This window comes from Apteryx mantelli, chromosome 3 (assembly GCF_036417845.1).
Source record: "Apteryx mantelli isolate bAptMan1 chromosome 3, bAptMan1.hap1, whole genome shotgun sequence".
Classification (NCBI taxonomy): Eukaryota; Metazoa; Chordata; class Aves; order Apterygiformes; family Apterygidae; genus Apteryx; species Apteryx mantelli.
The window spans coordinates 56,945,802-56,966,306 of NC_089980.1; the positions used below are offsets into that span (position 1 = coordinate 56,945,802).

The following is a 20,505-nucleotide window of genomic DNA, read 5'->3' on the forward strand; positions in this document are numbered from 1 at the left end:
CTCAAGCTGTAAAACTATGATGAGCAGTGTCCCGCTTGGTTTGTGGGCAATGTTTAATAGAGCCTGTTGTGCCCAGGACAGACAGCACAGCACGTCAACAACGCTGTCAGAAAGCACTGATACCACCAACAGGAAATAATGAGATTAACGACCCACAGCGTACTGAAATCACTGATGTGCATGAACCACAAGACAAAAAGTTTCTCTGGAACGGCAACAACTCAAAAATTAACTGCAGTTGCACAGTCAAAAAATGACTGGAAGAAAAGCAAGCAAGAGAAAACCAGCACTTCATACAGCTATCCTAATGCACCAGGGAACAGAGAGGAAACAGGACAAGAAAATGAAATAGTACAGAAATTGTCCACTTCAGAGCAAGCCTTGGAAGCGGAAGCAGGAGCTGGACCTGGCGCAAGGGGCCGCGGCTGAGCCGGGACCGTCCTTACCGACGGCAGTCAGCAACGAACTGAAACAAACTGCAGCAAAACGCTGCTTGTGGAAGGACGCCAGGCCAGCTCTATCTTGAAATAGAGAAACAACAGATTTTTTTGGCACTAATGGAAACTCTAAACTAACTGATAGGGCTCTGCATTAAGCATAAGAAATCTAGCTAACAGGCTCATTTGTTTTGAGGGTTTGAGGGTATTTTTTTGGTAGGGCAGAGATGCGAGAAAAAAAAAAAAATTTTTCATATGGAAAAAAATACTTTTTGCCTTGTGTATGCTACATGTGTGTAGACCAGGACAACTTTCATAGAAAACAGTCACAAGGAAGAGCTTCGGAGGACAGAACAATACATTTTTGATGGCAAAAATCAAGTCTCATGCTAAACACGGATGAGCAGAGAAAAGAAAGCTTAAGAAGAAAAAAAATTAAATAGCAAGCAAAGATTTCTTAAACTGTACTCAAATTTTCATGGGCAAGTTTTGGGATAACCTGTCCCTAAGTGTTAAGTTAAGGCTGTATTTTGGCAAACACTTTAAGCTGGCATAAATTTGCGCTGCTGCTGAAAGAAAGTCTCATCATCTGCCAGCCCCTTGTGCCAGCACAAACATCCAACAGAGAAGCAGGAGCACTACTTTTGCCAGTTTATTTTTCAGATGGATCAGTTCCCCAATCCAGTTCACAGGATGGCCATGTAAATACTTGTGCTGGCAAAGAAGAGCGACTACTTCTTCGGCAGTGTCAGCCTAAAGCGATCATTGAACTACAGCCTAAGACACAGGGATACGGAGAAGTTAACAGCAGTCACAGACAGTCCTCCCCAACCTCAGCACATTATACTCATACCACACCTCAAAGTTACAATCAACACACTACAATGTGCAGAGGACTTTTTGTTGTTTTTGGCTTTTTTTAAGTCAAAGTACGAAATTAACTTCAGGATTACAAACCCTCATAGTATACATGTACGGCAAGTGTGCTCACATACACAGCTATTCCTGGAGACCAATCCAAACCTCAGCAAAACTGATACTAGTGATATACCTGATCTTGATATCAGTGTCTGTGTTATTATCAATTAACAGGGACTAAAACTGAGGTCTTCTGAATGATCCCACTAACACAGTTGCCTCTCAGAAGCTGATAATAAATTTTTGCAATTCTTTTAGTGTGAGATCTCACCAGGACCTCCGAGAAAGATCCAAGTTTTAATTTTCAGTGGCCCTAAATAAGTTTCCTTTCCAGACTTTGTGCTTCTCGATCAAAAGATCACTTACATTCAGGAACAACAGACAGGCTTCTGATCATTTGTTCTGTTTGGGACCCAAGACACTTGTACACAAGGAACAATGAATGAAACTATACTCATCAAATTTCAGAGCTCTACCTCAACAGGAAAAAGATTTAAAAACAAAACAAAACAAAAACGACCCAAACTGTGGACCATTCTGAATACCCATGAATCACTGAACCACATACTCATCTAGACCAAAACGCCATCTCCACCAGAACCACCACCATTAGGAAAGGAATCAATAAGCACAGGCATCTGTAACATTCAATCAAATTCAAGCAATTCAAGTAAATACAGATTGAGAAAGACCTGGCCACTCTTTCCCACAAATCAATGGCAAATTCAAACCCACAGTCAGCTATTATGAACCATTATGAACTTCTGTGCTCACTTTCCCTCTACCAGCACCGTGTCATCACCTTTCAATACCTGTTTGGTTGTTGTCATTCACTCAAGTCAGTCAGTTGCCACCTTTATTTTCATCTGTTGTTTTATTATTGCACACATAATTATATTTTGCAGAATAAGATCTAGTGGAAAGGACATTTAGAAATCTCGCTCAGACTTCCTGCACACTATTTTAAACAATATCTGCAAAACTCAGACTTGTGTATTCTCATGTTCTCTGTGGAGCCATTTTGGTGCCACACTAGCTGTTGACAGCTTCACTTGTATCAGCTGATTGCTGCTTGTTAGTTATGTTTGTCTTTCCTTGGTAACATTAATCCAACATGTTTATATGACAACTGCTATACAAATAAATGGCTAGAGCAGAGAATTTCTTCTTTCCAGTTTCTAGAAAAGCTGACAGCAGGGTATGAGAAATTCACTCACTGTAAGAAGAGTATTTTCTAAAGGAATATTACTAACTGTGAAAGAACCTAGTTTAAGACGATACAGTCGGGCTAGTCTGGATCCAGAGCACACTAGGTCTTCAAGAAGACTCCCAGACACTCTGCTATGCAGCAGCATGATACTGAAAATTGACTGGTACCCAGGAAATCATAAGCAGCAGTGAAAGTATTTAGAACCAGGTCAATATCTCTATTTGGAGGTGGGAGGGTGGGACAAGGAGTAAGAGATGCACAATTAAGTAATTCAACAATTTCAAGAAAAAGCGCAAGACCAGGCTTGCACAACACACAGCCTATAAAGCAATTTAAGCCACTGGTGGCTGAGCAGCAGCGGCTGCCACTGGCATACTGGTAGAGGCAGAAAAGCATTAAAATTGAACAATTTGAGTTGTAGCCCTTATGTCGGATGTACAAAGGAGTGGGAATGAAACAAAAACTAAAGAAATGTGATAGGAACTGCCCATTCAATCTGCAATCAATGAAGGGGCTGGGGTAGTGTTAGGAGATGGGGGGGGTGGAAGCAGGAACAGCCAATAGATCAGACCCTGGTTTATATGGTGATTAGTAGGGAAACGCCGTTCATGACTGGGGTTTCCCAGTGTTATCACAATACCAGTAAAGAATGCAAGCTTCATATTTATGAAACACTTGAAGTTTCAGATGAACAGCAGTCCACAACAGAGGAAAGAGAAACCTAGCCAAAGGAAAAAAAAAAAAAAAAAAAACAGCAGCACTGTACTGCCCCCCTCCACTCCCAGTCTCTGAGTGGGGAAGGAGGGAGAAAAACCTTTTCACCTGGATGAGATTCTGGCATATTTCATTCCCCAGCTTTGATGAGCAGATTTATACCTCTGCTAGCCCTCTAAGACAGGGCAGGCAGGAAACAGAGATATGCACACGTACAAATGTGAGAACAGATAAGAGAAAGGAAAGAGAGAATTAATAGTTTGGGAGGAGATGGAAGAAGAAAAATCTAGAAAATAACAGGAAGTAGGAGAAAGACACTGGAGCTCACGTATACAAGTATGTGCCACGATCTGCTAGCAAAAAAGGAAGCACAGCCTGGAAAGAGAGAGACTAACAGAACAAAAGCAAGGAATGTAGTAAGTCAAGACTTTTAAGGTGAGTAAATAGCCAGCCATTGCGTTGTACTGCCTACAGTGCTGCTGTAAGCTCACATAAAAGGCAGTCGGCTAGTTTATACCCATTGCTATATAGATACTTTTCAGGCTGGAGAGTAATCTACTGATGATGAGGCCTAAACAAAGTCACATCAGGTTAGGTAGATCAATTTTAGGTAGCCCAGTCAGTCTAGACACCCTCGCAGAGATTTTTAAGATGTAAGACATGTAAAACAAACAAGAAACCCAAACCACTTACACAGTCTGATTACAGTAGAGGTTTTTAAAATATTTTTGTTGGGTTCGCTGTAGTGTGTTCTTAGAAAACTGGCTTTGTTTTTGAATGTTGTGCAAGGGTTGGCATTTTGTCATAGAAGTTACAGGAGCTTTTATTGAATCTTTAACCTTTATGAGATCTAGTTCAAGCTCTGTAAACAAGCATATCCTATTAGAGGGAATGAATCATAAATAAATCCACTCCACTGTGTGCTCTAATTCCTACCCTCTTTCTATACTAAGTCTTCGCAAATCTAGTGAAAAACAAAAATTAGACCCCCAAAAATCCTTTAGAACCATTAATGTAAAATCACCTTCTCCTCCTAAAAGCTACAGCACTGCACCTTAAAATACAAACGTTTGAATTCTCAGTAAATGTCTTTGTGAGGATGCATGTACTCCTACACTGCACTGCCCCATATCTCACCGACACAGTTATGTATCCCTCATTTAAATAGGCAGCCCAATTTTAACAGGTTACCTTCTACATGAGGTAGCGCACCAAGCTGCAGAGGTTTGGTACAGTTTGATACAGACGATAACCCATTACCCTGTGCGACTAATACTGGTAGTCTTCTAGACAGGGTAGGGGGATCCCCAAGGGCTGGAATTGTTTTGTTGGTTCAGATGGTTGGGAATTACAAATCCCATCTGTGACACTGCAAATTGGTTTATTTAGCACCTTCAGTAAAATAATACACTAAGCCCTCCACACACAAACTCTGCAGACCACAATACTGCAACATAAACATACAGGAGTAGTAAAATTATTTGGTAAGAGGTTAGTTTGTCAGGTGAAAATATGAGCTGCATTGTCATGTATTTTTGTTCTGTTACTTGAAATGAAGCCAGTAAGAACGAACAGGTATTACGCACAGACTGTTCCTTTTTAAAAATAACAAGTTTTTGCTGTGAATTGCAGAACCAACGTACTCAAAGATCTGAAAATGGATTGTATTTGACCAATTAAGTGAATCAAGCAGCTGTCACCATGTAAACTGCACTAACAGAAAAGCTGCAGAGTAACACCTACTGTGGATATTGCGGTATCTCCACTGCCTACCCCTCTATACAGCCAAGAATGAAAGAGATGCTGGGACTCCTACCAAAATGCAAACATATCTAGATCCAGAAAAAGCAGGCGCAAGAAGTGAAGAAGAAATGACTTCAGATAACCAAGAGATGCCTCCATGTACATTTTACATCTTCTACGTACATTTTAAATCTTCTCTTCCCCCCAGTCCTCCTGCCAAATTGCCAGGAGCTCAGAAGGGACCTGTGTAAAAAGCATCTGCTGCTGGACCGCTTCCCCAGCCACAGCCTTTGTATGCTGTTTACCGTGATATTAACAGCAGAAGAAAACGTACAATTCTCCATGGATGCAAAAGAAGAGAGAAGGTGAAAGTCATTACATCACTCCTATCCCTGCTGACTTTAATAATAAGCATCCTCAAAAAAGCACTGAGCCAGACACTTCAACAGCTCAGTCTCTTCTACGGACTTGCTGTGCTCTTCTCACCAGTTGTTTTCCTTTACTCAACTCATGGGTGAGCCAGTGAAAGTTACTGACAGCTTTCATTCTGCTCTTGCTGAAGCTGTTTAGAAAACTGAGCTTTACTGCAATGCTTCCAGCATGGACTTCTGCTGGGAGATGAGCAGGAGAAAATGAGAAGACAGAAAGCCATGCATTTCTGTACCACTGAGGAATAAAGGAGTGCACCTATTCCCATACCTGAAATACACAGGTATTTCCGCAGTGACTGAAACCCAGTAGGGCTCGAAAACCTTCATCGCTTCACTATCACTCCACAGAAAGGCACAGCTAGCTGTACAAAGGGATTCTCCTCTATCCGCACACATTCTTTCAAAATTAGCAAAGTAAGAGTTACTACTTATAAGGTACAATAGTCCAGGAATCACAGTTACAATTCCAGAAGTTCTTTTCTAAAGCCTGGGTGCTTATTACTGACGGAAGTCCATCATCACACATCAAGTCAGAAGCAGTATTCCCCTTTACTGCAAAAAATTGAAATCCAGCAAAGCCACAGATGTTTTTAGAGTGCAAGTTTAAAGAACTAGGACCTTAAAGAGATTTAAATCTGTTTGAAAGATAAATTGGCTTAGAAAAATCCAAGCTAACAGGGATACAGGAGAAATCCAGACTATGTTCCAGCTAAACTTTTGACACGGTATTTGTCCAGCTAAAGGTACACAGAGACCACAGTTCAAAAAAAATAAAAATTCTCACTCACTTTTCTTCATCACAGGAGTTTAAATTTACTGTGCCCGAAACAAATCCAGGGCTGTTTTTTGCCTTCCAGTTTCTCCCCTCCTCCTTCTCACAGCTTCCTACCAGCTGAGATTCTGCAGCTGCAGCAACAACAGTCTATCTGTGACAGACAGTACAACTATATGATGGGATGGCTCTCAGTAATTCACTAGCTTCCTTATATTTTAATAGAGGTAGCAAATTGTGAAGGGGCTTTCCCCCCCCGCCTTTTTAAATCTGAAAAGATACTAATGAATATTCATTACGAGTCCTCTACTAAGGGTGTGAGCTTTATTTTAAGGACTTGAAGAGAATTGCAAATTAGGCTAATACAATGGGAAATTTTGACTCCGTCCTTTGATCCCAAAATGCAGCTAAGGAGAAAAATAAGACTTTTACAGAAACAAACAAACAAATAAACAAACAAGACAATGATAATCAAAAAAAAAAAAGTCTTTCCCAACAGCTTCACTGCTCCTCAGTGATCTCATTTTGCTGCACACGGTAAAACAGAACTGCCAAAGGATTCCACTGCAGACCAACAAGTAACTTATTCAAGGTGTCATCACGGTGCTACTCACCCAGCGATGCAGGTCTTTTATATAAGTCGCGTGTGTGTGGTGCATTTTAAGCCCAGCACTTCACAGCCTGCTTTCTGAGCCACGTTTGCACCAGACCCCAGCAAATTCGCGCACGTGGACATCACGCACCTACCCAGCGCTTCTTGCATTACTCAGCAACGCAGTGCTCAGGGCAATGTATGCGCTGAGAGCGCTTCACATTCAGCGACTAGCGCACGCTATCCCACGTTTTCAGAGGCCGATAAGTATATTATTTCCAGCCTTTTGGGGAGACTAAGGGAGAGCTCGCATTTCAATACGCGCCAGCTAGGGCAGAGGCTTCTAGACCATGCTTTTAGCTACCTAAAGGATCCAAATGAGAGGGGGTTTCCCAGAGGGGAGGAGAGGAGCCACGCCGGGGCCCCTTCGCCAAGCACGACACCCTGACGAGGGCCACCGCAGCCAGGCGGCGGGGCACCCTGCCCTCAACCCGGGCTGCGGCCGCCAGCGGGCCGGCCGGACAGACGGACGGACGGACACACACAAGCGCGCACGCCGCTGCCCCCCGGGGCAGGGGACGGGGGGAAACGGGCATGGGGGGGGTCTGGCACTCACTTTCGTCCTGCCGTTGATCTTGTAGTTGCCCAGCTTGCCGTTGCAGTGACGGATGAGATCGTCCATGCTGTTCATGAGGAGCCGGATGGTCTGGCAGCCGGGCTCCTTGCCCTCCACCCAGGTGATCTTGTCGCCACGGATGTCCTTGGAGGAGTCGCTCTTCTGGCTGACGAGCTGCCCGTCGGTGAAGCGGCCGGTGTGGTGCAGGGCGCGCACCTCCTGCGCGACGAGCCCGCCCAGCTCCTTGCCGAGGAAGTCGTCCACCACGCAGATGCCGTGCTTGTTCATGCAGGGCACGATGTACTCCAGCGCCAGCCGCTGCGGCACCAGCGACTTGGTCTGCCCGTTGGGGCGCAGCGCGGCGCCGCCGGGCCCCGCCTGCCCGCCGCCCGGGTACAGGTCGGACTTGTCCCGGTACAGCAGCGCCGCCTCCCCGGCCGCCGCCGCCTCCGCCTCGGCCGGCCCGCTGGCGGCCGCCGCGACGTGGTTGTTAGTCAGCGCGGCCGCCGCGGCGGGGGCCTCCGCCGGCGCCGCCTCGCCCGCCCCGGCCCCGGCCCCCGCCGCGGCCCCGGCCGCGGCTCCCCCCGCGCGGCCGCCGCCCCCCGCCGCGGCCCCGGCGCCGCGGGGCTCGGCAGCGCCCCCTGCCGCCGCCGCCGGTGCCGCCGCCGCGCCGCCGGTGCCGCCGCCGCGGCAGATGAGCTTGTGCTTCTTCCAGTCCTGGCGCTGGTGCTCCTTGCTGCAGTAGAAGGAGCTGCGGCAGCGCCCGCACCGCAGAAGGTTCTCCATCTTCCCGCAGAGCTCGCAATACTGCCGGTCCCGCTCGCTGCTGCTGTTGCTGCTGCTGCTGCCGCCGCCGCCGCTCCCGCTGCTGCCGCCGCCGCCGCCCTGGCCGCCGCCGCCGCTGTCATTCGCCATGGCGCTGCTGGTGCCGCCGCGGCCCCGCCGCCGCCGCCGCCGCCGAGGGGTTATGTAAGGAGGCGGGCGGGAGCGGCGCTGAGGCGGCCCCCGCCCGGCCGCGCTGGGAGGGGAGCGCTCACTGCATCATGGCCGCCCGCCGCGGCCTCCTCGGGGGCGGCCGGGCGCGGGGCTGCCGCGGCGGCCGCGCCGCCCTCCCTGCGCCGCCGCCGCTAGCGCCGCCTCATCGCCGCCCCGCGCGCGGCGGCGCGGCCCGGGGGCAGAGCGGCGGCCGCGGGGAGCCCGGTGGTGCCGTGCGGGGGCCCCGCCGCCAGCCTCGCCTCGCCTCGGCTCTCCTCCCGCTGCGCTGCGCTGTGCCGCGCCGCGCGGCCGCCGCCTGTGCCGGCGCGAGGAGGAGGCGCCACTCTCGCGGCCCGCTTTGCACGTACGCCACTTCCAGCCCGCCAGCGCCGCCGGCGCGTCAGGCGGGCGGGGCCGCGCCGGGAGGCGGGACGCGCCGCGCAGCGCCGGGCCCGCGCGGGCCTTGGGCCGCGGCGCAGCCCCCCGCCGCGGCCCGACCCGCCGCCCTCGCCCTGCCGGCGGCCGGGCCGGGCCGGGCCGCGCGGTGCCCCTCCGGCCGCGCCGGCGCGCTCGGGGCAGCGCGGCCGGGGCGGGAGCGGCGGCGGCGCTCGGGCGCGCCGCGGGTCAGGTTTTGTTGCCTCTGCGGGCCCCACCGTAACCCGGCGGGGCAGGCGGTCAAAAAAGAGCCAGGCAGTAAAAAAAAATGCGCGAAGGAGGAAGGAGCAGGTGATGGGACCACTAAAACCAGGAGGCAGGGCCAGCTCCGCGGCGAGCGCGACAAAGGCCCTGACAGGAAGAAGGAAGCCGCTCTGGCGGGGAGAGGGCCGGAGGGGAGGGGAGCACAGGGGCCAGCCGAGGAAAGACGGCGCGGACGCGGCAGCGCCGGCTCTCAGAAGTAACCCGAGGACCTGGGTTCCTCTGAGGCGACATGTAAGCGCCGACCGGTGCAGCTTAAGCATAGCTTTGCTTCCTTGCAGTGGGTGTTAAGGTAGCGCATTCCCTAACTCCCTGCAGGGAAGTCCAGCGGTGGGTGACACGGCGTCTCGCTCCAGGCTTCAGGGCCTCGTGGTCAGCTGGAATAACTGTCCCTGGTGGCCGTGCCCACCCCCTCTAGGAAACAATTGGTGAGCAGACCAAAAGCATTTGCTCCATGGGCTGGCTGGCTTGGGAGAGGCAGCAGCCCTCAGTTGGTATGTATCAGCTTTAAGTTAGGAAATCCAAGAAGTGTCAAAGAAATGAGCCAATATACGGATTTGGAGATAGAAAAGTAAAAAGAATTCTCCAGTAGGAAACCAGAGATGAGTGATACAGGCTTTCTACCCCTACTCTACCACAGGTTTTCATGTGACTTGGGATAAATCAGTTGTTCTTTGCCATGATAGAATAGGAATAGTGATATTTTCACACCTCACAAGCTCCTGCAATGCTTAAGATTGTAATACACTTACACGTACAGCCAGTAAGCTGGCTTTATGTATGTAATTAAAATGGCCTGGTTCCTATCATCTCTCTACAGAACTAGATTTAAAATTAACTAACATTGCAATAGGACTTAGAGGAATGTTAGGCACTGCATGTACTATGTGAAGGATGTAAAAGGAGAAACAAAGTGTGCCAAGGCTACAGATGCCTGTGGTACATGCACAGAAAATGAGAAGGAAAAACAGTGTGAATTATTAGAAAGGCAAAAGGAAAACTGAGAGGACAAGGTTGTGAAAGCCCAAAGGACCAGATTTCAAGGTGAATGTGATCAGCGCGTTCCAAAGCTGATAAAAAGAGCTGAATTAACTTGAAAAGCTGGGAAAAGAAGCAGAAAGAGTTGCAGATTGGTGATTTCTTTGTTCATTGCCCTTAAATGAAGGAAGATATATTGGTAGAGGCAGAAGGAAGTGGGTTAAAAACAAGTTTAAGACCACAGCATAAAGTGGACAGATTTTTAATCTAGGTTTAATAAGAGCTGTTCATTAACTACAGGAATATGAGCTATGTCAGAAATACTAGGCTAGGCATTCCTCTTGCTTGCTTTAAAAATGAGAGTAGTTCAGCTGAATTCCTTGGACTTGGAGCATTGTTAAACCAGGCTAAATGAGAAGAGAGTCAAGCTTGTTCTTTTCAAATCCTTGAGAAATGCAGTAGAACAATGACATTCTGCCAGAGAGAAACTGAAGAGTTAAAGACCTTTTGCATTTGTTACTTACTGCTTCAAGCAAACGTACTGGAAATGGCAGTCACAGACTCAAAACTTGGTAGTCCAAGTATGAAACAAATAAAAAAAGGGCCAAGATACAAACATGGTGTCTGGCTAAAACCTACTTCTAGTCATTAATTTATGGGCTAATTTGGCTTCAAGAGTCTTTTGTTCTTTGCCTGTCTTTTCCACAGGTTTGGGGGGGGTGCAATTGGTCTTGGTCTTAGTTTTTACATTTGCTAATGTGCTGAAATACTTGAAGTTGCCTCAACAAATTGTTCCCCAGTGTGGTCAACAGAAATACTAAAGTTAACAAAATCCATCTTCAGATACATAAAGCATTTGCCGTATTTTATGATCATGGCACTTCAGCAGAGGCACAAAGCAAATTAGTAAAGGTTCTTGTCCAGTAACAAAACTGAAGAAAAGAATGTGTGTGCGGGGGGGGAATTCTGTAAAACAATGTGTATTTATGTTGCAATAGTGGCTACAACATGCTAGAAATGTTTTCCAAGCATATAAAGGCTCTATTCATTGCCAAAGAGCTTGTTCCTTAAAAGACAGCATAAGGGCAAAACATGAAGAAAAGGAACATACAGTATACAAAGCAAAATGACCAACGTGATGGTTGCCAAAAGTGAGGGGGGAGGGACTCCCTCCTCTTTCTTTTCTGCAGGTTACTCTTCACTGCTCCCTGACCTGACATTTCCAAGATAGCTTATTTCCTGTATATGTCAGTGGATATTGTAAAAGAACTTGAGTGATGACTAGGTAACAATGAGATATATTGGTTTGCAGAGAATGCAAATAAAAATTCATAAAGTAATACCAGTCATGAGGAGGATCTTATGGGGTAGACTTAATGCAAGGTCATAATTTTTTATCATCAACTAGATATGGATCTGATATGTTTATTAGAAATGACTAAAAACAGGTAGGTTGGTCAATGGGTAACTTTTCTGCTTTCATTAAGCAGTAATAATAGGTGCATTTACACCATACTTTATATATATAACATACTCCAGGGTACTGCAGTGGTAAGGTTATATAAGCAACCAAAAAGAATCTTTGAAGCCCAAGGAGAGGGGAGAAGTGCAGAATAGTAAGACTAGAAAAGCTTAATTCTCAGAACAAAATAAACTTGGAAATAATTTTTTTTTTTTTTATCACATCTTCAGATAGTTTTACTGTGAACAGGAAGAAGTCTGTGGGACTCAAGGAAGCCTAAGCTTTTTACTACTGTCAGAAAACCACTTGGAAGCTACACAGATACTGCTGTGATTGATGATAGCGTAAGGACTCAGGCAGACAGGTGTGTGTCCATGACAAAGTCATGATTAAAATTCAGGACATTTGGGTTCATAGCATTTGCTGTTTTCCCTCAGACCACTCTGTCGTGTTCTTCAGCCTGACTGGTCTTACTCCACTTAAGCCATTATTCATTGATCTCAACAGGGGCATTTTTCAAGCTTTTCATACTAGCAAGTGAACTGTAACAGGTTTGCAGCTTTTCCAAATAAAGCTAGAGAACTGTTTGAGTTGGATTCTGTTAAGCTCGCTTCCTTTCTAATCAGGACAAACTGTACCAAGTACATCCACAAGGCTATGCAAGTGCTCCTTTGTTGAATGCACACTCTTTTCCTGAGATAGTCAAAGGGTTAACATAGTTTATTCATCTCCCAACTACCTTCCCCCCGCATATTTCTGCAAAACTAGGAAAGGTTCATCCACTGGAGTGGGTGAGGAACATGTAGGGTTATTGCTTAGCTGTGCTGGCGGTGACTGGCACAGAAAAGCACACTGGATCTCATTCTGTGACTGCTGAGATACTTCAAGTCTTTGTGGCCAACACAAATTGAGGGATCTCAGCAATTTGTAAGATCCAGACTACAGCTCTCTGATACACAAAGAGCTTGATACCCTGCTATCGTTGGTTACAGACCCATGCGAGTGGAGTACGAAGCAGCTCTGTATCACACCATCTTGCATGGGTCCAGACTGCAACTCAGCCATGGGGTCAACAGAGAATTGGGCTCAGGGCCTTGAAAATAATCCACAATACTCTGGACCACATTCCACCCTGCTTATTCTTTTGTTTATACCAATGTAGAGTTTCCCTGAAAGTTTTTGCTGAAATTAAAGTAACAGAATAATTTGGTTATTTATCACTGAATATCATAATGTTGTAATGTTTAAAGGAAAAACCTTTCATTATAATCTCATAAGGGTTGGGCTAAATTATAAGGAGAAGTATTCTCAATTATTTTGTATAAACTTGTGTAGGTTAGTGCTTAATATTGCAGGACTCCTCCAGGTTTTTCAGCTTAAATTGTTTTTGCTGTCCCTGAGTCTGTCTGAAATGATATGCATTTGCTTCTCTGGTAATATAGCCTGTTATACCAAAAATATGGTTAGAGTTGAGCCAGAGAGATTTATGCAGATTTAAATATTCGGCTGCTTTAATAATTCTGTTCATTTCTAATGAAAAATGAATTACACTATTGAATACTACAGGACAGTGTTCTTTTTTTTTCAGAAAATACTGCTACCGGACATCTGTATCTGTAAAACGATGAAAATGCAGCAGAGCTTAGAAAAAGCTCAAGACTGACTCATTCTAGTTTTGTCCTCATTTTCAACTTTGTACCATGAAAAGTTCAAAAGCTTTTTCCACATTGTTTGTGAGGTTTCTCCAGAGGGAGTATTTCTGGCTTTGGTTAGAAAAGAACTCCCCGTCTTGCTAAAGATTGACAATTATGTACATTTTTGGCCTGTAACTTAAGCAGACCAGCAGGCCCTCAGGGTGCTTAAAGTCCAGTTATGGACAGAAAGATACTTTTAAAGAACATTTTTTAAACACTGTTTGAAATCCATGCACTGATACAGCGATAAGCAGTTCTGAAAAAGAATTTCTCTTTTATCTGTGTGTAGGTCAAATCTATCTGAACTGCTCCAGAAGTTTTTCTCAATTTTGATGCAGACAAGTCTTCTAGCATTAGAACAAGGGACTCAAATTTAAGGAAACTCTCTTGAGCACTTCACAGGGTTGCAGAGGGCCACAGTCATAACATGACCTTTTTACTTTGCATCTGATATGTGCTTCCTGCCCTGTGTCATCATGATTCAGCATCGTGACATGCTGAAAGATCATCAAGGTGGAAACAATGCAGAGCAGTGTTAGGATGATGTGACCTGCCATGATTATTTTGCGTGTACCTGATTTATAGCACATCATACTTTCTCTTTCCTCTTCTTCCAGCTGCCAGGCACGTAGCTCACTCTGTTGCCAGTGCCTTCCTTCGTGTTAGGAAGGGAAAAGAGAACAGGCATCCCTGGGATGTCGGCGAGAAGAACAGTTTGCTTTGTGACCCTTGGTTTGGAAAGCTTGATGGAGCCTCAGCTCATGTATTACAACATATCTTATTATTTAACGGGTTATGGTCTCAGTTTTTTGTTCCAACTCCCTAGAAACTATTAGCCAGAGCTCACAAGAGAATCAAGAACTGTTACGGAAGTCATGAAATTGTATTTGTTAAAGGACTGGACATTTTATCTTGGGATGAAGATGCAGCTTCTTTTCTCATTCTCCAGTTGGCTAGCAGTATTTTTAATATCTCTAAATTCTTTTTCTGATGAAGGCAGTTGTCTTCTACTAGGAAGAGAGACTCGAGAAAAGAGAAAGCTTAAACCATTTGCTGCTACAGAAGGAGAAACATGTCTCAGTAATTTAAAAGAGGAAGGAAGAGACAATAGTGAGGGAGTTTTTGAACTGATAACACCAACCAGGTGTTATTCCTCAATAGACTTAGGAGTTTGATTTTTTTTTTTTTTGATGAGGCGATTTCTAGAAAAGAATGCGGCAGGTAAACTTCATTTTTATTTGTTTCCTAGGTGAACAATGGCTCCCCCCGCCCTTGTCTTGAACAATGAGAATACAATATTGTAGTTCATGTTTTCGTAAACTATCAAGATAGCACATCTGTCCTGAAGAGCTCCCCTTTGCCAGGGCTGGCTACGTTCACGCACACGTATGTAAGCACTGTGGGTCTGACCCCTGGACAGCCATCCCAGGCTAGATGTATTCAGCACCGCTCGGCACTTTGTTCCCCTGCACTCCCTATTTCCTCCTCTACCAGGGCGGGGGCTAGGTGTTCCCATTTCCATCCTTCCCGAGGATGCAGGTTTTTATTCTGCACCACTCTGTTTGCCCTCAGTATACTTCTCGTGTCCTTCTGTACCATTTTGTAGGTTGTGGTTTGATGACACATCTGCGTCACTCTGTTGAGTGGCTGCCCACCAAAAAAGGTGGTCCTGCTCCCTCCAGCAGCACGCTCATTCATCCTTCCTTACCATAGCGCCAGCCATGCCACCCTCGTCTAGCCCTTTGGTGAGTCAGTTTAAGAGAATAGTTTTCTGTTGGATTAACAAGTTGAATCGGCTTACCGTGTGGTTTGATGTGGTGCAAGAGAGGGTGTGGACCAGCAGGGCCAGGAGTCAGGGATGGAAAAGCAGGACCACCCAAGTCAGAACAGTAAGCTGACTCAGTCATGTCATGTAACTTCACCCTTATTTACTTCATATTATGTAATTTGACCCATTTCTACTTTTTCCTTAACTGAGAGAGAAGTCTGTCCAAGTGACCTTTTAAAACCATGTTGAGAGAATCAGCAGATCCAAAGTGCAGGATATTGTTATGTACCAGGATGTGATAATGGCTGGCGTCAGCTGATTCTTCTTTCTAAGGATGTGGGGAGAGGTGTTTTAGGTTATTGGCTCTGAGAACAGCAGGCCAGAGACTAAAATTTTACAGTTTTTGCAGTTTTTAGCAGTTGGTAAGGCTCTGTCTGTTGATTAAAATAGTTCTTGAGATTTTGGAACTGAACAAATTTGGTATTAAAAACTGTGATATCGATAAACACTCATTACGATGGCGCTTCTATGTCTCCTTGCTCCCTATGCTAACAAGCACAACCCTCTGTGCAAATACACTTACTCTACACTTACCAAAATAGGATATTTCAGCATATTTTAAAGCACTTCTTAAGCAACATAACTTATACCAAGGACAGATATATACTAAAGCAGGAATATCAGTATGAGGTTTATAGTAATTTAAATTAATATATTACTATGAAAAATCTAAATTCACACTGTTCATTTCAGCTCTTTCAATGGACATTCAGATGGCACAATGCTGTTAATGCTTCAGGTAAAACAGAATTCTGGAATTGTACACTGGAGAGTTTTTACAGAACGGTGCTTAAATAGTAGATCTTGGAAAAATTAGACTTAGCAGGAGCTCTTGCAAACCCATAGCTGAATATAAATTATTAACAACTTTGGTTTGTTCTTGGAGCAATAGTACATGTTACAGAACTGTAATTAGGGCTGGGTTGTGTCTGAGTCTTCCTATCACGCCACATCAGTTTGTCACTGTTAGAATTATTACCCCTGAACCTGTTCCTTCCTCACCCAGCTAGCTAATTAGTGACCTAGAGATAAGATGGCATTTACTGGTAGTAGAAGAAATGGCCTTTCATTTTTACACAGAAGCAAAAAAACAGGTCAGCAAGCAATTTACACATTCTTCATCCACCCACAGTGCAATAGAAGATGATAATGCTTATCTTTTCAAGAGGCAGATTTCACTTTTTTCCTTACTGTTCCAACAGACTTACATTTTCTCCCTGGCACTATTTTTTTTTTTTAATAACTTCAGACTGTGTTTAATGCTAGGACTATGTTCAAGATTTTTCATTAAAATAGATTCCTAGAAGGGTTCCTCAGAATACAGTTTCCTCACTGTGTGATGTAGATTAGAGTTGAACTGGAGGGAATAGGCAGAGAATAGATAGAGACTCTGTCCTTGCCTGTTTACCAAATTGTAAGCGTTGCTGAAATTTGGGTGGGAGGCAAAGCTCCTCCCTTGTGCAAACATATCTTCCAATAAAAGTCATGTGGTGTGAGCAAAAGTAGGTAAGGGCTTTCATTTAAAAAAAAAAATAAACAACAACTTATCAATGTGAGAGGCCAAGCATGGCTAGCTCATAAGCACACAACAGCTTGAGTGTCTGTGGATATGCCTACTCTGCACACCCAGCCTGCCATCACCTTATTTTAGCTAGGGTGACCATTTCTCCCCTATTTTAAGAAATATTCCTTATTTCATTTGTCACATGAGTAAAAAAAATGCTGAATCATATCTTTGTAGAGCAACACTCAGCAATGCAGCTGTTAATTGAACCTTGTTTTTGGTTTAAAAATATCAGCCGCAAGAGACTGAGTCTTTTAAGAAAAAACTACAGCACAAAGCTAAAAACAGTTCTCCCTCTGTATTATCTTAAGATCGCACAGAGTTGCACACCTAGAATAAAAATTGAGAATCTGGGTTCACATTTGAGGATTTGCCCCAAACCTCTGATTTTGCATTTGTAATCCAGATAAGGAAGAGGCACATAAGGAAGAAATTTTTTTCAAAGGTTCATTAATGGCAAGGTAAACATCAACTGCTTGCTTCATGTGTGCACTATATATTTTACTGCAAAGATTTAGTGAATGCTAGGTGCAAGGGAAAGCTTTGAAGCGTGATAGCAAACTGGTTTGCCTTTGTAAGCCTTCAGTGCAGCTAGATGGGAGCTCTTCCAGAACGCTCCCTGGAAATTTTCATCCAGCCTCAGCAGTCTATAAATAGAGGAGGTCTTCATCTCCTAGGATGTTTTGCAATGCCGTTGTGCAGACGAGCTCTGAGCTCCTTGGGAGGCCATGGAAGGCGAGTCACAGACCCATGTGGTGGAGGCGGGAAGGAAAACAGGCTCTCTTTGAATTTAAGGCAAGATCTGCTGACAGATTCAGAGGAGAATTAATGTGGAAGGCTTTTCCCAAAAATGTGCATGTGTGTGAAGGGAGAAATTCCCTTAGATCCTGCACTGAAACTGCTGCTGTAGACTGAAAAATCCAGCCACAGTGAGCTTCAGTTGCAAATGACTGAGAAAAATATCTGAGAAAGATGATTGCTTGTAAGACAATCTTCCTGAAAGCTGTTTCATTTCTCACAAAATAACAGTTCATGTTTAGGCTGAACACTTAAAACAGAAGGAGTGACTGTCATGGAAATACAAAAAGGTGAGTTTGGAATACATTCCCAGAACAGCAACTTAAAATAGCTGCACCAATGGTTTCCCCATACGTGTATCTTCTCAGTATCAAAGATAATTTATACCATGGGCAGATTCTGGCTGCATGGGGCACAGTATGAGTTGTCTAATTACCCAATATACCCAGCTCGGAGCTAGCTGTTGCTATTCTCCTGGATGGATCACAGCCCTGATTACAGTATTAATATTCCCTCAATCAGTCAAGAAACATTGCTGAAGAGGAAAAGAGATCTTTCACTTTCCGGAATGAATGGAGTCATTATTTCACTTTTATCAATGAAAACAGCAATAAATGCCATATGAATTACTGCACTTTACAGAGAAGAATTTTTTTAATTGCTCACATGCACTGTCATGTGTGAGATAATATACCAGTCACAAATATAACTCCAGAGTAAGTTCCAAGAGTAAAATACTTGAACCTTTGTTTCTAAGAAGTAGGTAAATATAGGAGAGAAACAGCTGGCTGCTACAGAAGCTAGAAAAGTATGTCCTAATACTACCCATTTTCATTAAGATGGATCCCTTGATTGTGACAGCAGATTAAAAAGTGTTGTCTTCCAAAATTTAGTTTAAATGTGGGACAAAAATTATGATGGGGTCAAACTTTGCCTATTACTTTCAAAAGAAATAACTAAAAATTTGATTGAAAAAGGAAAATCTCACTCTGCGACTTCTGATACTTCAGAATCGTAGAAATATCAAAATTTCTGTTGCTACACATTTGAAAGAAGAATAGTCCATTATTTGCTTGATTATTTTCTGGTAACTTCAATAGGGAAATCTGAAAATATGAGAGGACGCTGGATTTTGACAAATCGCCATAATTTGGAGACAGTGATGGTAATTTTTGGAGACAACAGTCTGTCTGCAGAAGAATGAAAAATGAAAACAAATAATTTTCCTGCCCACAGACTGCATATTGAACAAATTGAACTATAGATAAGTTATCATTTGATCTCAAAAACCTTTGATATGCAATCTTCAACATTTTCCTTCCTGACAGTAGAGTTTCAGAATTAAAAGAAAATTTTATTTTGTTGATATAAAAATAATATGGAAATGATAATATAGGAACATTAAGCCATTGCCCCATAGGATAGTCATATCCCTGCCTTCCTCAAAGTGTTGGCCAGATACAACTTCTTTAAAGGTAAGGGAGACTAAATTTCAGTGTCAGAACATTACTCATTTCTTTCAGTGTGCTACAATTTTATGTTAATCTTAAAATTAGAACAATCTGATCTTACATGTACTAGAGTGTATGATACAATGTGCTAATTAAAAGGTACATTTAAAAAAAATGATGACAAATTACTTGGTCATATGTATGATTCTTAAGTAAAAGTACATCATAATAAAACATGAAAAAAAATGGAGAGGTATTTCCTGCAGTAGTAGGCATTAACTCCCAAACATTTCCTTTTGCATGTTGTTTCCAGTGAACAAAATTACCCTTGCCTGTTTTACCTGAAAAAAAATGGACCTTTCCGGAAACACTTAGCCCTTCTGAAGGGCTACATCTTACCAAAAGTCTGGATTATGGTTTGTTTGCATGATGATGTGTACTGAGGGATTCAGGAGAGCCCACATTTGCGTGTGTCAAGAAAGTCCTGTATAAGGAGGAGTTCTAGAATACAACTTTCAAGTCCTAGTTTTCTCAGTTTCTTAAATGTGTGGACTCCTTGTCTACTGCAATCTCAAATGCAAGAGTGGAAAGAGTTTTTATTGTGTAAACAACCTTGTTTACACGCACATGAAGAGCAGTCACTCTAATGTTAGTGTAATCCCTCCGAGCAGCTTCACAGAAACCTTAAGGCTGTACTTTTTAAGTGGTGCACACGTAGCTGAGATGTGTACAGTGCTTTTCAGAATATTTTGTTACTATTTTGCTAAGTACTGAAATATGTTGTTCATAAGTTGGTCTGGCTGCACACTGTGTTGGTGTGAGTGTGCCTGAGAAGGAAGGGAGAGGCCAGAGCTTGTTTCCAAATGGTTTAGTGAGCATTAGACTCTTATATCCAGATAAAAGCAAATAACCTGATACATGCATTACAACAATGCACAGTCTCATGTTCTCCCTCCTTGCATCGTATTTCCTATGTAGGTCATGGTGCAGTGTGAGGCTGTTGGTTTACCAGATGTTTCCTCACGTTGACCCAGAGACGGTGATGCCAGGCACACTTGCAGGTTGCTTATGTGAACCACTGGCGTCTCGAGCCTGCTCCTGGCACAGATTCCTACCTTCTTGCTTGCTGGTTCAGTGCCTGGTACAGCTTGCCCAGCCTTACAGAGGGAACTGGCTCTACTGACATCTGAACAGCTTTGTAGATAAAGCCATCTTGCTGTCAGCCTGTCAAGCATAAATTCCATCACTATCCTGCTACTCCTATATAATTAAATCTCCTGCCAGGCATGCTCTGGTTTAATGAGTTTCATGAGTCATGGCAGCAACGGGAACAGAGAGTCCCCAAAAACAAGAATGGGCACAAACATCCCCTTGATAATCATCTTATTTGGAGAGAATAAGGATCTTGCTTGTCCAAAGAAGTGCACACCAGATCTCCTCAGACCCCTTGTCAGAGCATCTCACACTGATGCTCATGAAGGTACCCAGAGAAAGTGATTTTGTGGTTCTGAATCACATAAAACTCTGAATATGAGCACTCACAAGGAAACTCTTTGTTTTGACGGTGCAGTGTATCAGCATGAGAGTGCTTGAGAAGGAAGAAAGAGATGAGAACGTGCAAATGCG

The 20,505-nt window shown here is 44.2% G+C and overlaps 1 protein-coding gene and 1 long non-coding RNA gene across 4 annotated transcripts in view; one reads left to right on the forward strand and one right to left on the reverse strand.

The window, feature by feature from the left end:
• The window catches only part of EGLN1 (egl-9 family hypoxia inducible factor 1), a 37,399-nt gene extending 28,897 nt beyond the window's left edge, over window positions 1-8,502 (reverse strand). The window contains exon 1 of the mRNA XM_013946048.2: window positions 7,434-8,502. Coding sequence (XP_013801502.2) covers window positions 7,434-8,348 — 915 coding nt within the window. The 5' untranslated portion in view covers window positions 8,349-8,502. The remainder of the gene's footprint in view (window positions 1-7,433) is intronic.
• A 519-nt stretch (window positions 8,503-9,021) lies between these two features.
• LOC106487356 (uncharacterized) lies at window positions 9,022-20,129 on the forward strand. 3 transcript variants are annotated; one of them, XR_001293052.2, is made up of 3 exons: window positions 9,022-9,338; window positions 13,856-14,983; window positions 19,858-20,129. It is a non-coding gene; the product is annotated as an uncharacterized lncRNA (long non-coding RNA). The 3 variants fall into 3 exon arrangements; XR_010883721.1 differs by lacking the exon at window positions 19,858-20,129 and having other exon boundaries at window positions 13,856-15,518; XR_010883722.1 differs by lacking the exons at window positions 9,022-9,338; window positions 19,858-20,129 and adding an exon at window positions 9,436-9,532 and having other exon boundaries at window positions 13,856-15,518.
• The last annotated feature ends 376 nt before the right edge of the window (window positions 20,130-20,505 follow it).